The 20369-nt window shown below is 34.6% G+C and overlaps 1 protein-coding gene across 1 annotated transcript in view; it reads left to right on the top strand.

Annotated features, from left to right (window-relative positions):
- Positions 1-20369, top strand: part of ADAMTS20 (ADAM metallopeptidase with thrombospondin type 1 motif 20) — a 110308-nt gene that overhangs the window by 53615 nt on the left and 36324 nt on the right. Inside the window, exons 16-28 of the mRNA XM_026087587.1 lie at positions 1111-1206; positions 3424-3590; positions 3703-3832; positions 4947-5073; positions 5728-5938; positions 6504-6668; positions 7379-7543; positions 9825-9947; positions 11254-11361; positions 12567-12731; positions 12949-13239; positions 13560-13721; positions 15527-15703. Of these exons, the coding sequence (XP_025943372.1) occupies positions 1111-1206; positions 3424-3590; positions 3703-3832; positions 4947-5073; positions 5728-5938; positions 6504-6668; positions 7379-7543; positions 9825-9947; positions 11254-11361; positions 12567-12731; positions 12949-13239; positions 13560-13721; positions 15527-15703 (2087 nt within the window). The remainder of the gene's footprint in view (positions 1-1110; positions 1207-3423; positions 3591-3702; positions 3833-4946; positions 5074-5727; positions 5939-6503; positions 6669-7378; positions 7544-9824; positions 9948-11253; positions 11362-12566; positions 12732-12948; positions 13240-13559; positions 13722-15526; positions 15704-20369) is intronic.

Below are 20369 nucleotides of genomic sequence, written 5' to 3'. Positions count from 1 at the left end.
CAACCTGTTATTAGATTTAAATGTGCATTCTAAGTGCAGGGGATGGGGTTTTTAGATTAAAAGCACTGGGCAGTTAGTGTACTATGAAATTGAAAAGGAGACTGCTCTTTAATTTGTTACCCACAAAGATGAGCTAACTAAGCAAAGTTAAATCCTGACAAGACCATGTTAAATACAGAAAAATAAATGGAAAAGTTAACAAAGATTATATTAATGCTTCAAGTTACGTATTTTTGTTTATTATTTGTTTCATACGTTTGTCATACTTAGTTTTTCTTAGACATGGGAATCCTTTTGGATGTATAAGTAGCATCTGTGAGAAACAGCATTTTTTTTTACCTATGCTTGTGAGCAGAGTGACAGTTTTTCTAAAAAGTAGATGTTGATGCAGATTATTTCGTTACCTCAAGACAAGGCTGCCCTAATATTAGTAGAGGGATTATGGAAAGGATGACTCATTTGTGAAGCACATGTATTTTGGAGGGAGCACACTAGGCTAACATTCTGAGCAGTAGAATGTGGATCAAGCATAGCTAGTTTATCTGATAGAGCTACTTATGTGTATGACCTGCAGCACTGCAATAGTTGAATACTTAGGACTTGTTCTTTAGAGTGCTGTTATGCAATACTTTTTGTAAGATAGGGAGAAGCTAACCCAATTGTACAGAGAGGGAGCTGAGGTACTGTAGGTTAAGTGACTTACAGAGAATTGTATACAAGTTTTGTGGTTAAATTGTGAACAGCCACCATGTTTCCTGAGTCCCACTAGTCTGCTCTCTACAGTAGTCCTGCTCTTTAGAGATTTTTCTGAAAGTTATTGGTAAAGAACAGAATTCACATTTCTGCAAACAAGAATGAATTTTAACTGTCTCTTGAGTTATGAAACTAAAAGTTCAATTCAGCTGACCTTTTTTTAAAAACAAGGAAATTTAATGTATATAAAGATGTTTACATTTCCTTTCTAAAACATGAGGGCATTCAGCAGTGTTGTCATTGGTGCATTATAGGATTTTTTGAATAAAATTAGTTAAACATAAGTCCAGAAGGTTCATATTTACTCATACATGACAATTTTTGTGTATAATTAATTTGTGAATAATTACATTGCAGGTTACAATGTTGTAGTAAATATTCCCAAAGGAGCAACAAACATTGATATTCAGCAGCACAGCTACTCGGGGAAACCAGAAGATGACAACTACCTTGGTAACAGCATGCTGTGTACAACACTCATAGATGGTTTGCGTGTGCTTGCCAGAGATCTGCTCTAGACTTACATTATCAAAAGTCTGATAAAGTCTTTAGAGCAAATATGAAATTACATGGTATCATCATTTGTCTGTTTTTCTCTGTAGATGTTAACAGGGTTAATAAGAAAAATGAGTGACATATTGTTAGGTTTCTTAAACATGTGTTCTTTTGTCAGAGAATAGGAATTATAGTTCTGTCAGTTTTTGAGTTTGTTGTGGCCGTGTTTATTAAAACACCATGAGTAAACTAAGGAATAACGTAGGCATTTGTGTTGTTAATTTTGGAAGCATACAGTTTGTTTATGAATGAAGCTGTCAAGACTGTTGAAGTGGTCTGTGAACTTTAGCAAACTTATCAGTCATCTCACATTTCTCTTTTCTATCATGTCTGAGCTTCTGTTTATCTTTGAATGTAATATGGAATAAGAATGTACAGAAAAAAGCTTGGATTGTATAAATAATGTAGTAAAACAACTGAAATGACTAGTGCAAAATCAAAGCTTCCTGGTGGGTAACTTGTGTCTCTCCAGAACTCTAAATTCACCAAAACTTAAGATCATTTAAGCCAGGAAATAAAATTATCATATTTACAAACAGAACCTTACTTCTGTTTCATCCCCAGAAGGACCAGTAGCCACTGGGAACTGTGTGTGTGCACTCACATGGAAATCACTGTGTTAAGTACAGCTGTACCGAACACTGGAGGGAATAGTTGCAATCTTTTGGCAGAATTATGTTTATGATACAAAGGAGTTCTGGATGCCATGCCCCCTATAAGTCACATCTGTGTTGGTTCATGGTGGAAATTGTCATGAATTGGATGGGATATATGTATGGTCTGGAGATTTTGTAATAGGTTCGTGACATACAGTATTTAATAGCAGCCTCTAAATACATTGTATAAAGGAAAAACATTGTTTTGATGAGGTATACTAAATGTCTGAGGGCAAGGAATTGGTCTGTTTTGGTAAAATTTATATATAGTCAAGTTTAGCCTTAGCAAAAGAGAAGCATTAAATTCTGTCCTAAAGTGGAGGGTTGTCCAATGTCTTGAATCATGTGCTCTGTCTGAGAAGACAGAGCTCAATTATTTATGTGAAGAATAATGGGGCTCAAAGAAGACAAACTCAACTTCTGTTGTGTGCTGGTGAGTTTGTTATTTAGCAGACACTTTATGAAAAACTTAACTTTTGAAAGAAAGGAGTGGGTTTTTATTGTACCAGTGTCCTGGAAGAAAACTAGATACTGTCTGGCAACTGTGACTCTTGTTTTTATAACTGAATTTTCTACTTTCTTTTAAAAAGAAAGAGAAACTAATTTTTTAACAATTGTTTATCACATGATTAACACAAATTTGCTCTGGGATGCAGTGGAATTCCTAAGTGATCCTCTCTCTTCTTGTGTACTTTTATGTACCAGAATGAGTAAAAAGATCACATTTTGACATGTTGGTAAATTTGCAGGTGTGTAGGAGAAACAGAGGATTCACATTTTGTCCCCCAAAATCTTGGTTGTTTTATTTCACAGTAGTTATATTACCTCTGAAGCACATGAGAAAGTATCGGTGCATATTTTCCTTCTCTATCTCTTCTTCCATTGCCATCCTACTCAGCACACTGTCACTTCCTATCCTATTAAGCCATTAGAGCTTTAAAAGCCATCAGAGTATTCCAGATTGTTTTCTTGCTGTCTGATGCCCTGCTGCTGCATATGCATCTCATAAGAAGTAGAAACAACCCTCACCCCTGACTACCATTTAAAACATAGTTATGCCTGAATAGCATGCCTTTACTAAATTTAAAAGTAGCTCTAGAAAGTATAGGAATATGGACTCTAGAATAGGTCAGAAATATAAATAAAATTTGTTCCCATTAGGTAGCAGAACCTAACTAAGTTTAAAAGTGATTATTATAGTCAGCCTTTCAGCACAACAAATATTAATGTTAAGCATTGTTAATGCAGAGAAAATCCATGGCAACTGCTTAGGTGAGAGCTACTCATGGCTGGGATCAAATTCATGCATTAGGAACTGTTTGATACAACTTTAAAATGCTATACATGGAATAAAATAAAGCCAAGTATTGAAACAAAAATATATAATTATTAATTTTTATTGATAAAACCTTTTAATTAAAATCAATGCTTTATTCCCAATATTTTATTTTACTTATAGCTTTATCTGATGTTCATGGAAATTTTATCTTGAATGGAAATTTTGTTGTAAGCATGTCAAAAAGAGAAATCAACATACAAGGAGCTACTTTTGAGTACAGTGGTTCAAACAACACTATAGAACGAATTAACAGCACTGATAGAATCGAGGAAGAGCTAACTTTACAGGTGAACTTTCGATTTTTTCATAAGTTTGAAAATTTACTACGTGCTCATAATGTCCATAAGCTTATGTCATGCACAAATTCACTAAAAAAGTTATCATTTTATCTCAATTAAGGTTTTGTGTGTAGGGAATTTATACAACCCTGATGTACGTTATTCATTCAGTATCCCAATAGAAGACAGAAGTGATCTGTTCATGTGGGATCCTTTTGGGCCCTGGAAAGACTGCAGTAGAATGTGCCAAGGTATTGTGGATTCTTTCTTCATCAGAACCAAAGACCTTATGACGTTTGGGAAGGGGCTAGTCTTAAGTAGTCAGGATTTTGTCACTCCTACTAGTAAGAAAGAAACTCAGCACTCTCAGTAAACTTTAGGTGCACAGAGCCTTTAAGGGCAGAGTGGCTTCAGATTCTCTTTTCCTGTTTTCAGTATTTACACAATGCAATTCTATATTCAAAATTCTGTTCTTGTTCCTTTTTTGCCATAAGAGTGATTTATAAGAAATATTTCAACCAAGTGTAATGCATCCTTGAAAACATGGTATTGTATATCTACTAAGATCTATCCCATCTCCTGTCATCATATTTCCAGATGTCCACTACCTGATTTGTCTAGTATCTTTCATATATATTTCTTTGTATTTTGGGGTTTTCTGTTATTTGAGATAAAGGTGTTTTAGAATGTTTTTATAATTTTTGTCTGGTATTCTGTAAGCCACTCCAGTGAAAAATAAAGCCACAACATACATGAAGTGTATGTATAAAGTTTATGTACACATAATAATAGATACTCCTATTAGCAGATGCTAGGAATGCCTGTACTTGAGATGGATGGTGGTAAGTTTCTTCTGGTTTTGAGTCAGGCTGTAGATGTGCTCATGTGCTAGAGAAGTGGAGCTGTCCACTTTGGTACTTCTGGCACTGCAGGAGACCTTTCAGGTACCCTGTGCTCAGATTTTCTGCTGCCTTGAAGAAGGGGATCATGACCTTGAAGTAAACATAGTGGTGTTTGGTAATTAGCCAAGGACAGATATGATGCATTTGGAATACTTAGCCTGCTGAGTAAATGCACTGCTGCACTTCATATTACAGTCTTCTGGAAGTTGATGCCCTCATGAGATCATGGTAGTATGGCTGGGAGCCATCAGGGGTTGGTAGGCGTGACTGGGGCAAGGTTGTTCTCCACAGGAATTCAGTCAGCTGCACAAAGTAATGTGTTTGTGCAGAATCTGCTGTATACAAAGATTAATGTTAATGGGGTATCTCCGTTAAATTCCTAAATTATGAATTGGAAATCATTAGTGGGAAAAAGGCACTCTTATTTTAGCCTTTTTTTGCTTTTATGTGTGTCCTTTCCAAGGTATTCGAAGAAGAAGAATGACATGCATACGTAAAAGTGATCATGTGGTAGTGTCTGATCAAAGATGTGAACTTGCACCTTCTGTACCAGAAGTCTTTGAGGAGTGTAATACAGAATGTGAATTAAGGTAAAAAGATGCTCTAAACTGATGGAGCTATTGTGGTCTTATTCATTTTTGTTGATAGAGATCAAAACAAAATAATTCAGACTGCTTTATTCTCTCTCCCTCAGTCCCTTGCTTCCTCCCTCAAATCTGCTGATTTAATGGATATATGCATTAGATTTACATCTCCAAAACTACATAGAACTAATGTATTCTTCTAATTTTTATTCATTAAGTCCAAAGTCTTCTGTTAGGATTGTGAATTTCTTCTCTACATGCTGGACTAAAAAATTGTATTACTGGGCCAAGTACATTTTTCGCTGGAATTGTACCTACAACTGGAACTAATTTGGAGCACAGTCATGTGTTTTTGCGCTCTGAGAAAGTGCACAATGAAGTGGACAGAGGATGAATGATCAGAATTATAGCTTGTGTTTTTCAAAGTCAATTAGGAGATTTAGACAAAAGATGCTTTAAATTTAAAAAGAATTTTTAAGCATATGAGTCAAATTCCTTTTATATTGCTTTGAAAATTCCAGCCTTTATATAGGCTTTACAGTCATATTTATCTGTTGCCTAAAATTTATATTTATACTGCACTTCTAACTATATTCTCTGAGTGCTTTACATTTATTTTTTAAAACATAGTTAGTTTTCTATAACAGTTTATCCTTGTAGGTGGCACAGTACTGGCAAAAGTGACTGCACATCAAAGTGTGGCCCAGGGTATCGTTCTTTAGAAATCCTTTGCCTGAAGTACTCTGTTTCAAAAGGACTCAGTGCTCCAGTGGATGATAAATACTGTGCTGATCAGCAGAAACCACCAACCAGAGAGCCCTGTCATGGTGACTGTATGTTAGCAAGTTGGCACTACACGGAATGGTCAGAGGTACAAATTCAAAATCTTATAATTGTACCATTATAGTTCTGGTTAGTGTTCATATCAGATTTTTATTTTTTTATCTTTTTTTTTTTTTCCATTTAAGCAACTAAAAGAAAATAATGTTTGACAAATCCAATGTTGTAAGAGGAGCTAATACCTCTATATTTAGGTAACTACTGGACAAAATTCCTCATATCTTTGTGAGAAACTGTAGATATCTAAATTATTTGCAGTTTGGTTTTGGAAGTCAGCAGAGAAGATCTGACCGTTCAAGGTGTATTTTTTATTTACAGCTTAATAATTCAGTTCTCTGAGTATTTTAAAGAAAAAAGGTTAGTACAATTTCAGCTTTAATATTAATTAAAGACTGCTATCTTGGAACTACTTAACAAGGTGCCAAATTTATCTCTGGTGCACATATTTGAAGTGTGTAGACTTAAATGGACATAGGACAGGATGCAATTGTCCTGCATGATTTTTGATATCTTTCATCTTTAAGCCTGATAATGTATTTTGAACTGTTTTTTATTATGGTATGTTTCATGTTTCCAATATTTTTTGTACACTGCAGTGTTCAAGGAGCTGTGAAAGAGGTGTCAGAACCAGAGAAGCTTTTTGTATGAACAATTTGGGTCGTCATCTTCCTGACAGAGAATGCCATGAACTTCCAAGAATCATAACACAGAATTGCAATGAATTGTTATGTCCAAGCTGGTCTGTTAGTGAGTGGAATGAGGTAACAAACCATGCAAAACTTAAAACTCACTTGATACTGGTCATCAATATTAAAATAAACTGCCTTGAGTATTTGTTGTTTTTTTTTTTTTTCTAGTTACTTTTGGACACATGAAAGTAAAAATACTTAAATGCTAGGATTCTGCTGATGTACATACCAGATGTACAGATAGCACAAGAACTTGTGAAAAGCACACCAATAATTAATTTTTTCTCTGAAATGTTGTTACAGTAAAAAGGGATAGTGAAACTACTTATGGTAGATCTGTCTATAGTCCTATACATACCTTCCTTTATTATAAAGCAATGTGAACCATTCAGCCAAGCGAAGAGCAAAATTATATCCATTTTGTTATAGATTATATGGATATAATTGAATCATAGATCATTTAAATATGTTGCCTGTGAAAGCTGTGCTATATGCATTCATATTTTAAATAAGTATTCTTTTTTAATGGCAATAAATGAAAAGTACATTGTTTTCATATTTTTATAGCTTTAGAAACTTAACAGTGATTCCTTTGTCTATGTTGTGCATTTGGGCAGATATTTACTAGAAACTGAAGAATTCACGAAAGAACTATTTTTGTTGCACTACTTATGTTCCTGGAATATTTTTGTCATTTATGTGATCTTTATAATCCACCAGACTACTAAAAAAAGTGAAGTTTCTTGTCTTGTTAAACTGGTGAATCTAATATAATTTTACAGTGTCCTGTGACATGTGGCAAAGGAATGAGACATCGCCAAGTGTGGTGCCAACTTAATGATGAACAACTGAGAGACAATTTATGTAATCCAAATGATAGACCAGAATCAGTAACACCATGTGAACTTCATGAATGTGCATCTTGGCAAGCAGGGCCTTGGGGATCAGTGAGTACCTAAGGATTTCTGACTTTTTGCCTTTAGTTCAGACTTTAGGTGAACACAAAACAAAGCTGTTGAAGCAGCTGCTAAAGTTCCAATAAAAATATTTCAAGTGGATTGGTTCACATCTCCCTCTGCTCCCTTTGGCTGTCTAACCCTTAATTTAAGAACATCCACACAGAAGTTGGATGTCTAAGACTGCTAATGTTATTTCTCATGAACATATTTCATCTCCAAAGTAACAAAAATAGTTGTAGATAACAAAGCATTCAGATGAATGGGACAGGTAAATGACTAAATACTTTAAAATATGTCGACATATTTAAATGGTACCTTTAACTTAGAACATGGAATGGTATATGCTAATAATAGCAGGCAAAAAGGCATTGTATTTGGCTGAATATCTTAGTTTTTTATACAGTCTTCAGTGATAAAAGAGCTTCTGTCTCTTTATATGAAAGTGCAGTTCAAGAATATGTTCTTTTGTCTGATGATGCTTGCCTAATGTATACCAGAGGGGCTTCAAAATTCCAGAAGAAGGTGAATTAATTTGAGAAGGAAGCTTTTGTCACCAAAAAGATGAGAATTAATTCAAAAACAAGGCACTCAATTTCATGGAGCTTCGATATGTTCAGATTACTCAAACCAAAACAGATATTGGCTTATTCACAGTGATTGTTGGATGTTGGTGAGAACTCATAACTGAATGGCAGGTGCTATTTATTTTTTACATATAACCTTTTGGTAAAATATGTAATAAATAAACCTTGGGAAATTACATATATTTTTAACTTACACATTTCATTTGTATAGAGCTTGTCTCATGTTGTATTTTTTTACTGCAGAGATTACCACACCGTTGTCTAACATAATGTTGAATGTCTTTTTGGTAATCTTTTGGTCACAAGATGCTGGCTTCCCATTTTTAGATGCTAAGTGCCAAAAGGAAATAAGAAATTTAATTAATTAGTCCCATGATATGTTTTTTCTGAACAGGAAATCACAGTGTATAGCCATTCTGGAATAACTCTTTAACAGGAAATTTATCATTCCTTGAGCTGAAGCAAAGCTTTCCATTGCAATTATTCCACTGTACCATCTGGTACCAGCTACTCATGGCCTGGATTTTTGCTGGTATTTCTTGCTTGAACCACAAGATCTGTAGGGTGGGATTTGTTTCATACTACTTTGAGCCATCTAAAAGTTTAGGTGCCTTCTTTAATAGTGCTCTTGGCACACTCCCTAGTCAAGGGTAAGGTGTGAAAAGCTCCAGCTGATGATTCCTTTATCTAGAGGTCTCGATTAAGCTACCCATTCATAAACTGTCAGTGCCAGCTGACTCTAGATTATATCAGACGGTCTGACACGGTGGGCAGATAAGGTACAGGATGTATGGGAGACTTATGCCTTTCTAGAGTGGCAGAGGGAGGAGGATATTCCAGGGTACCTTCCATGGTGTCTGTCTGAAGCAACTAAATCAGTCCTAAAGTGCCTGAGATAAACAGGATAAATCACTTTCTAGAGGTTCCTGTCTCTCTGTGCTAGCTACAGAGGGAGCCTAGATGGCTACAGCCATATCCCACTATCTGCCAAGGATCTATTCCTGAAAAATGCAACAGCGATAAAAGGGATAGCAAAGCAGTATTTCCCATAAAAATTAACATAATTGGGGGGAGGGGGAATGCATGCAGGGACATCAGAAATACTTGCCATTTAAATACAGAGAGACAGTATATCCGGTGTGGAGGATGAAGAGGCAGAAGCAAGACCATGAGCTGGAGGAGAGGCTTGCTTTTCAAAAGTGGGCTTTTTAGGGAGGATCACTTTTCCTTTGTCTAGGGAACTACATTGTGCTTCTGAACAGTATAATCAGTGGAGTTCAGAGAGCGATTCATTTGACCTAAGGTAGACTCTGGTAGCTACACTTCTTAACTGCTCACTAACTAGGCTTTTTTGGTTAGATTGGTATGTAAAGCATACATATGACTTACAAACTGAATTCTAAATTTTTAAATTGAATGCAAATTGTCTGAATTACTAGGCTGGTCTTTAGGCATGTAAATCAGTAGTTGTTCAGTAGACGTTAAGATTATTGCTCAATTTTAAAATCATTCCACATGTTAAATTACCATTACGATGGTAAAAAAAAATTGTGCAGGACATCATTTCTTAATTATTAAATTCCTACTCATGATATAATGAATTTTAAAATAGAAAATATAATTAAAAATTAAATTTGAGTAAATATAATGTTATTTCAAGTATGTGAAACTACTGACTTTAACAGTGTGCTGTAACATGTGGTCACGGATACCAGATGCGTGCAGTCAAATGTGTTGCTGGGATTTACAGAGTTATTTTGGATGATGACAGAGAATGTAATGCTGCTACTCGTCCTAGAGACAGTCAAGTAAGTAAACAAATACCTTTCAGTTGGTAGTGCTTTTTAACACAAATACTGTCTACTGGCTTTTGGGGGGAACTTGAGGAAAACAAGTTCTAGAATGTGAAAAAAATACTGAAACTGTCTGCTCCTTCTGTGTGCTTCAAATTTGGCCTGAGGAATTAAGTAAAAGAAGAGCAATTTGGAGATTGGAGATATGAAGATTTGGTATATGACTGAAGGAGTGCAGAGACCTTTGGTTATTTGTAAAAAGCTCCAACATGTAGAATAATATAAGGAGACTGATCACCTGATCACTGTGATGCACAGTAATTGCACCTAGTTGGCCTGGTATTCTGCTTTAAAATTCTAGTTATACCTAGTTATTAGTAGAAAAACAGGGTTATTTGAAGAAAGCTTTGATTATTGGAATGAGATTAATTCAGAACTGTATAGATATGAACTTGTATATATGAATGTATGATGTGATTCTCTACCTTTCTCTTTTGTCCCAAGCTACTTCTCTAGCACTTCTCTTAATTTAGATCTATCCTTTTTCATAAGAAATATTTGTTTACTACAGTCAGTGGGTTTACCTTTAACTAAAAGCATTAGTGTCTTAGATGCAAGGTAGCTGTATATTAATATATCGATCCAGCCACCAGATTGCTGCATCATATTTATATCCAGTTTACCTGGTAACCACTGAGGGCAACTCTGGTTCCCATCTCAAGGATAAAAAAACAGGATTCCATTGTACAGTAAAGTAGTCACAATTGCTCCTGTGAGGGCCTCTTGAATAAGATTTCAAAATAAAAAAGCTAAGTAATTGGTACAAAGTTATTTCCACTCATATGTGGAAACACACTGGGTTTGAATATATCTCATATTTTGAACAGTGGTACCGGTTCAGCTGTTGACTGAACTGGACAATTTCTTGTTCTCTGTAGCTGAAGGTATAAAGAACAGCACAGCCACTATCATCTCTCAGTTCTTCGTTACTGCACATGGCTATGAAACAAAACACAGTAATGTCGATTTCCCTTCTCTCCAGCAAGTTACCCAATACAATTCTTTCTCAAAGTGGAAATATTTGTAGTTATTACTAATATAGCTTTATTGTCAAGTAACTTGTCTTTGCCTCTCAATTTGAAACAAAACTAAATAAAAAACTTTTGAATAATGCCATGGAAAATTAGAAGATAGTATTTATTTGTCAATTCATGCTGCCTTATTGTAATGGTAGGATCTACCTTTTTGGGTGAGCCATTTGCTTTACATTCATCTGTTCCAAAAATTATATTTTTAAAGTTGTTCTTTTTCTCCCCCACAGGAATGTGAATTGCCCTCTTGTCCAGAAAATAAAAAATTATGGACTACATCACTTCCTCTAATTCATATGGGGAAGGTGACTCAATGGAGATACGGATCATGGACCCCAGTATGTTATGTAATAGTGGTCATGGCTTGCAAAACTATCCTCCACTTTTTCACCCATTTTCCTATTGTGTAAAGCTCTCATCGGTATATCTTTCAAACTGAAATCTGCTTGGGGTAATTCTTCAACAAAATTATTAACTCTTTTAAAGATTTTTTTTTTCTGGAAGTAGTTGACACTCCAAGCAAATTCTGTGTTTCAAATCTAGCAGGGAAGATAAGGAAAAGAACCCGAGAGTTTGGGTACTGGAGTTCTGAGCAGAATAGCTTTCATGTGATTGAGAGTGGTCAAGGAAATAGGTTTCAAAATAGTGGATTAGTTTCTGAATATGGAGAGCATTTTTCATTCTAAAAAACTATTTAAATCTTTTATGTGAATAGCAATGGTAAGCAGTTTTGGTCTTTAAAGATCTCATGCTAGATAATTTGTAGAATAAGTGTTACAAATAAATTCAGTTTATATGCAGACTTTATTTAACAGAAGAGTTTTTGATTTTTGTAATGATGAAAATTAGTCTTATTTGACAGAGATATGAAAATTTTAAATAATCTGTAAAAATATAGGTGTATCTGTTAATCCCTTGAGGTTCTTAGCAAAGCATAAAACACGATTATATCTTTGCACAGTTGTTTTAACTAAACAGTAGTAATGAGTGCATAGATTGAGGCTACTCAAAAGCTCACTACTAAATCCACCTTGCACTTTTCAATTATAAAGGCATCAGAAGGGACTCAAAGGAATATGCTAATGTAAACAAGAATGGCAAATGAATCTTAAATGTCGGTTGATATAAATATTGCATCATAATCAAGTAATTAAAATGTGGTGAAGTTCCTATCCAATGTGTCTAAGATTAATAAGCAATAAAATACCCTCTGCAACTGTATAATGATTCCATGTTATAGCTGATTCCATGTTATAGTTGAAACGTTACCTGTTCAGATATGCGGAATTAATTCAGCAGAATTATGGCCATGCATTTCAGTACCAAGCCAAGGGGAATTCATAAGACCTAAACCATCCAGCGTTATTTCACTTTCCTTCCTAAATGCATGGCTCTATTAGCATAGTTTTGTATCAATGTGAGATGGGAATCTGGTTGTCAGGGTTTAATTCTGAATTCAAACTGATACTAAGCTATTTTAGATGCTTGCATGGTCTTCTTTTGATCTCCTAAAGTGTGATGAGCGTGGACTGTTTTCTCACAGTGCTCTGCATCCTGTGGAAAAGGTGATCGTGCTCGCTATGTGAGTTGTAGAGATGCTCATGGAGGAATAGCAGATGAATCTTTCTGTGCTCATTTACCACGACCAGCTGAAATTTCAAGCTGCTTTAGCCCATGTGGAGAGTGGCAAGTTGGAAATTGGTCCCCTGTAAGTATTACTTGTATTGTTTTTTAATGTCTTTATTAGATTATTGGGCACATTTTCTGGTTAGAAATTGGGACTTCTTATTCTGTACAGGCATGATTGAAGCTGCATCCCTTGAAAAAATAATGTATGCATTTCTTATTGTCAAAAGTAAATATAAATGTCTTTGATTATTAGTCATCAGTATTCTATCACAAATATTGGATTAATTTTTGGCCAGTGCACAGTTACATGTGATAGTGGAGTAGTAACAAGACAAGTCATCTGTGTCAACTATCATCAACAAATCAACGAGAATTACTGTGATCCCGAGGGCCGTCCTTCCAAAGAACAGGAATGTAACATGCCACCATGTCCACCAGTTTATCATCATATTCCTAAAACACATGACCTTCCGAGCCATTTTCCAGAGATAGATTACCTTCCAATACACTATCCACAAGATAATGTAAACCAGTGGAACCATCCTTCTGTAGGAGGATATCAATGGAGAACTGGACCCTGGGGAGCAGTAAGAAATTTTTTAAACATATTGATGTGTTCTGTCATGCATGTGTTAGTGTTTCTAGAAATGTTATTGCAGAACAAATCTGGTCAAATTAAAAGTACGTTTATTTGAAAAATATTTTTAATTTGAAAATACATTCAATTTAAAATGTAATTTTTTGCATTTTCAGCTTTAAAATACTTCTGTGTAATAGTAATTTTTATTTGCAAATTTCCAGTTTCGAATGCTAACATAAAAATTTTAATTTAAAGTTGTTTTAACCAACATATTGTACATTTTGCTGATTATACAATAGTGATATATATGTTTACATGTTTTGCTAGTGCTCTAGTACTTGTGCAGGTGGATTTCACCGTCGGGTTGTAGTATGTCAAGATGAGGAAGGAAGAAGTGCTAGTTATTGTGATGAGGCAACAAAACCTCCAGAGTCAAGACACTGTGATTCTGGACCCTGCCCACGTTGGAACTATGGGAATTGGGGAGAAGTAAGATTATTTCTCTTTCAAAAGGAAACTTTATTTACCACATTAAGCTTAGAAATAGTAAAATAATTATTTGTCTGACTGGAACAGAAGACCATTTTTTACTTATTTAAAAAGAATCCGTTTCAATCCGTTTATCTAAAATTTGTTCCTTGATCAAATCCAGAATTATAGTGTAAGTATGGGTACTGAAATATATATCCAGAAGAAGTAAGTATTGCATGATGCTAAGTATGTACAGACTGATTGGAATTATGCCATTGTATTTGTTAACAGTAGAATAGTGATAACTTTAGAAATTCTAGTTTTATTTATACTTGTCTGGTATTTCTCAATTTAATAAGTACCTACTGTAAAAAAACTTATAATTGGATGTTACAGTAGTTTCTTGAATCTTGAGTCATACAAAATTATTTTCTATTCCAAAAAGACTGCGTGAGAAAAACCTCTCTGTAATAACTACCCTAAGAAAAAATGAACCCAAGAAACTTAAATGAAAGTTACATTTTACCTCAGATTTATTAAGTAGTGACTGGAATAACTGCAAGCAATAGTATACTCATTGTCTGTATGAACATATTAGAAAAAGGAAAAAAATACTGGGTTGTAGCTATGAATTAGAAGGTATGAAAATAAGATCATGCATCTAAAAGGTGTGCCTGGGTTAAATAGCTTGTTATCTTAAAGGCAAAAATTAAATCATGCTTCAGGCATGCTAAGCCTGGACACTGGCAAATTCCACTCTTAAATTAGAATGTTTTGATGCAGTATTATACATTCTTGGACAAATAAAGGTTTCTCCCTGCTATGCATTGTCAAGATTTGACCATGCATGCTTGCTCAGACACCACAGAGAGATAAAACTACCTGGTTAATTTGGCATTCATTCTAGTCTAACCTCTTGTGGCTCTTGCTTATTCTTGGATACCTCAATATCTAGAGCTGGGGAAAACAAAAAAACCCTTTTTTGTGTGTTTTGGCCAGTTCTAGCCTTTTAGTTCTTAAGATCAGTCTGAATGTCATGTTTTTTCTGACCATAGCTGCAGACTTGGGTTCCGGTTAATGCAGGCACAGCAGGTCATGTCTGATTTAGAATCCTCTGAACTACAGTAAAAAGTTATAATTTATTGGAACATGCTGACTTTTGATCAGATTGATTATAATAGTTCATTAGAAATGAGAATTCATATTATTGTCTGAAAACACTAGAATTAGAGAATTATGTGAGAAATGAAACTAGAATGAACATAGAATAAAATTTTCATAACTGTATGCACATACTGGAGGAATTTCTAGTCCAAATTTTTTTTTTTTTTTTTATTGTAAAGTACAGCAGTGGAAAATCAAAACATAGACCACGCCTTATAAATATTTGACACTTAGTCTATATAAGTTAGACTATGAGAAAATGTGTCCAGTATCTGAGACTTCTCTTGTCTGTCAAGGATATCATTTTTAGGACCGATTTCCACCTTTTCCTGCTATAAAAGAGCCGTATACCTGTACATTTATTCTCACAAATAATTATTTCTCATTGATAGAGCAGATTATACCTGTTTTTGAGACTTCCTAGACAATCACTTGATAAAGTATAAAAATGTAGTTTTGTAAACTATTTGTTGAAAGAATTGTCATTTCATTATGTGAGATTAGACTGTCAGTACTCATTCTTGGCTGAGGTGTCCAGGGACTGTGAAGATAAACAGAGTAAGTCATAACGTGTGTTGATTATTGCTATATCTTTTTGGATTAATGGTGTGTGAAGACTCTCTTAACAAAGATATTGTATATAAAATTCTATATTTTAGTGTACTCAAACATGTGGAGATGGAATAAAGACAAGACTGGTGATTTGTCAGCTTCCTACTGGCCAAATGTTGGGTGATCAAAACTGTGAAATTCTAGACAAGCCACCTAATATGGCACAATGTAATGTGCATTCTTGCCCTGGTGATGTTTCATGGCATCGGGGACCATGGAAATCGGTACGATAGCATTCACTAATACATTTTTCACTTTCTTATTCTTTCTGTTGCTCTCTTCTCTTGCCTTTTAAAAACTATTTTGGTACTTTATTTGATAACAGTGAAAAAATAATGCATGTGGAATATAGACTATGTAGTTTTATTAAGCAATTGCTCCTGCCCTCATTGAATTAAGTGGGAAACTGCCATTTACTTCAGTGGGAACAGTATCATGCTCGGTAAAATATCATAGGGAATATTTTGAAGTTTGTCAGAAATCATCTTAGCAGATAGCAATAACTAATAGTTTATTTTGTTTTGAAGGCTTGTGAATTGATCTGTGTTATAATTTAAAACTATATACTGTAATTTATACTGTAGTATTATCTACCTATTTATATTTGTAAAAAAGCTTTCTAGTGCATAACATTTTTTTAATTAATGCTATATTTAAGTATAAAATATATCTCACATATGTATATTACAGTCTGTCATCAAACAACATTTTACTCCATATTACATGTACATTTGTGTATAAAGGCTTATATTTGTGGGTTTTAAACAGTGGCTAATTAAAGTTGTCTGTGCATAAGTATGTATGTAACTATACTATGTTATTGTCTATATGTCACTGTCTATTAATGTGTAAAAATTACTACAGTAATCACCATTAATCTTTAAAATTGCCGCTAGCAGATAATTAACATCCTGAAGTAATCTTAACATACTCTACAATAGAGTACATTATATTTTTCAAGCTATGAATTTGACAACAATATTTATTAGTTATTGTACTCAATTTTAAAGCGATTAATGGCTATCAAAGGAGGTGGGATCTAGCTCTGGTTTCATAGAAATCAGTGCAAAAACTGTCATTGACATCCCTGGGAGATGGGCAAGGATTACAATTCTATACAATCTTTTTACTAATAAAATTGTATAATTTGGTGATTTGAATTAATCTGGAAACATTTTAAAAATGAATGTCGAATTTCAATGTGAAATAATTTCTTAGTGTTTGCATAATCTCTTCTAATCTGTTGCAAATATACTTTAAAATGGAAATCTGCCTTAAAAATTTATCACAGTATCTTTTTCTTCCACTGTGCAAAACAGAGTTTTAGTTTTGTATTTAACAGACACTAGAGTATCTTATTTACTCATTAGCCAAATAATTAGTGGTGACTTACTAATACTTATCTTTATTAGTGTATATACTTCATGTGCTGAGAAGCCAAGCATTCATACAGAATTCCCTTTGAACTCAACATTTGTTTTCCTTTTAGATCTAAAATTTTCCACAACCTGTTCCTTCCCTGAGTGATGCAGCTTTCACTGCATTAATAGCTTACCTGTTGTAGGAATAGGATCCCAGTAAGTGCTGTTTTATAAATGTCATATATGGCTTAGTTGTGCAAAGATTTTTATGTTGCTTTATATCTCAGTTCACATAAAAGCCATTTTAATCCTTCAAAATTAAGTTTAGAATCCAATCTAATGATGAAAGAGAGTGTTCATGGCCTCTTTTTTATTCGATTCCAAATTCTAGAGGTATTCAGTAATGCTTTTCAATCCATCTGTTTAGCCTTCACCAATGGGTGACTGACTAGTGCTGTGATAGTTTGGCATTAGATTAAGGCTCTGCCTATCCTGTGCCTTTCTAGAATACAGTATGCTCTCATGTAGGGTACTGTCGTTGCACTCATAAAGGGTACTGTAAATGGCTGGACATTGTTTGGGGTCAAGTGTGTCGCATCTATACCTATTGCCTTCTCTGTAAGGACTGCAAGAACTAGATAAAACACAGTCCCTATTTTTCATAAAAACAGTGAGTAATATGTATGTGTCTAGACAGTGATGTCAAACTTCAGGAGAAACAGAAATGTGAGACTTCTCACATTTAGTAAAAGTTGCCATAATTGATTATGTGCTGTCTTTTGCTTCTAGTATGCATGGCATAAATAAAATACATGGAGAGGGTGAGTGGAAGAAAGGGAAATTTTGAACAGTTGCTTCATCTGGAACAACTACTTGACCTTGTTCTATGCTGGCCCCATCTCTGGGCCCGCCAGTTCAGAAATGGGTATAAATATTGCTTTAAAAACTTTCTTTTCATTCCAATGTATCTCTGTCTAAACCATGTCAGAAGTAAAAGCTGTAGCTCACTTATTATTCCAGTTTTTACACAGCCAGATAGTTTCCTCTGATTTTGGTCTCAAGCAGAAATAGATTCAGAAAAAGTGTAATTAACTAAGACTCAGACAGAATCATTAGAGAGTCAAGAATCTCATCCAAGACGGAGAAGGATTGTGCTATTTTATCAGTCATCAGTTTCTTTTATTCGTAAATAAAGACCTCTGTTGGGTGACTGCCCTCCGTTGAGAACATAGTTATAATTAAACCAATCATTTTAATGATGAATTTTGTTTAGAGTTTTTAAAGACATTTAGGAGATCAAATCAGTAGAAGTTAGTCACATTTATTAAAGTAGCTACTTTAAACCAGTGTTCTTTCTGGAAATCTAATCAACTACACACAGAAATACCAGGTATTTGACCTCTGTAAGTCTTTGAATTGCTCCCTTTAGGCCATTATTGGTTGAAAGGTAGAGATCCATAATGCATGGCCACTTGAGCCAGGCCAAACTGTGTGCAGAAAGAAGGAAAGGAAGCTGATTAGAGTGACTCAATATAAGTTATTCAATATAATGTTTCATCTGTCTTCCAAAGCAAAAAATAAAAGATTCTCTAATTTCTATTTCCTTTTATGAGGTTAATCCTTTTATTCAAAGATCTGAGGGGCTAGAGTATTTCCAAAGTCTGTTTTGGGAGGAAAGGCTTTTGCTCCAGTACACCTTCTGCAGCCCTCTGTGTCTTCTAAACTTGTCAGTTTTTCTGGTGCTCTAGATTTTTGGTGACTGCCTTTTTCTAGGGTCTTTGTGGTTTTGGCCCTCTTTTGATCCCATGCTTGGCCTTGACAAAGCCAAGGAGCTAGTCACTCTTATTTTAAGTCCTTTGAAGCTGCAAATCTGTGGCTAACTTATCTCTTACATGATTACCATTCCAGCTTGTTGCTTTAACAGCTTTAACCTTTAAAGGTTTTCCCTTTTACAACCTCCTTTGATTTAACTCTCTGCATTCTGGCAAGCAGCACTACCATGTCAGAAAGGGACAAAGTATTTATTAAAATGTTTATGTATAGACAGTGTTCCCTGTCATTACACTGAGCACCTAAGTACCAACTGAAACCTGTCATTGCTTTCCATATGAAATCTTAAGGTGAAGGGACTATTTATAAAATGTGGTAAATTATCTCTTTATGTGTATTCCTGTGCCTTCTCAAAAGGAAAAGGCTTTGCTGAATATAATAAACTTCAGTTCAGATAGGCTGAAGACATGGGATTAAGATGCTAGGATATAGATAAGTTATACTTTTTCACTGGAAAGGGTGCGTGTTCTCTTCATGGATCCTGACAGTTTCAAAAGATTGCTTTTCTGTTTGCCATCCTATTACTTCTCTTTAAAGATACACACATAGGGATATTCAGCTCTCCTTCTTACTCATTTTTTATGTTAGTTAAGTTATTCTATGAAGGATTTTTCAATATTTCTCTTTGGTAGTCAGTATATGTTAGTTAAGAATTCGACATGAAATCTCTTTTGAGATTTTTAGTGTCCAGGAACTACATCTATATTAAAATAGTGCTTTTGAAGAAAGAAAAATTATCTAGGGATAACTCTCATTCCTTGCTGCTCTAGTTACAGTGAATTGCCACTCCTTAAGAATTTATTTCATCTGCCCTTTAGAAACTGTTAATATTCTGCTAAAATGGAATGAACTGGTGACTGATGCATTATGTCTAACCCTAGAAATGTTTTTCCATCTTGGAGAATTCTAATTTCTTGCACTAGTTATCTCTATAGATTTGAGGATAGAAGCCTTTTAATGATATATGTTGTAAATAATTTATTTCAGTGTTAGATTCATTTTACATAACATAAATTAAAATAAAGAAAACGTATCTTGTAAATGCAGAATGGGGCTGTTGCAAGGAAGGCTTTGTTTAAGATTTGAATCCCAATTTCTGGTTGTTGCTGTCTGCAGTATAACAGCTATGGGCTGTTATACATTATAGTGTTTATCTATGGCTACAGCAGCTGAGCATTACAAAGCTACAGGGCTACATACTCCTCTCTCACTGATTTCTGCAGTACTCCAAAAGGACGTGAGGCAGATAAGACTCAAATTCTATAGGCTTATACCATTCAAGGACACTTACTCGCAGATATTATCCTTCATCATCATCACACTAGTATGGCTTAGAAGCTTCTTTGTGCTGCAAGAGCTATATTTCTTAATTTGATTACAGTCCTCCAGTTATAAAGCATTTCTTCAAGGATTTTTTAAGAGTAAGGATTGAGAATTAAAATTGTGCGATAGAATAATGATCCTAGGTGCATACATTTGTGGGACTACCTTATATTTCAAAAGAAGCAGCTTTTGATTTCTTTAGAGAATTAGCTATCTACAGGTTAAATGTAATTCTCTGCCATTGATGTAATACACCTTACAAAGGCTGCTGGAAGGGATTCAGAGAGTGACAAAGTAAAGATTGCAAGACATTAAGATACAGTATCTTTCTACCTTCAGTGCAAACTGGCTACTTCTGTTTTAGAAGAGCGAGCTT

The sequence above is a fragment of the Apteryx rowi genome, unplaced genomic scaffold (assembly GCF_003343035.1).
Source record: "Apteryx rowi isolate R43461 unplaced genomic scaffold, aptRow1 scaffold_721, whole genome shotgun sequence".
NCBI lineage: Eukaryota > Metazoa > Chordata > Aves > Apterygiformes > Apterygidae > Apteryx > Apteryx rowi.
The sequence above is the reverse complement of the archived record's forward strand: the minus strand, read 5'-3'. Positions and strand labels throughout refer to the sequence as shown.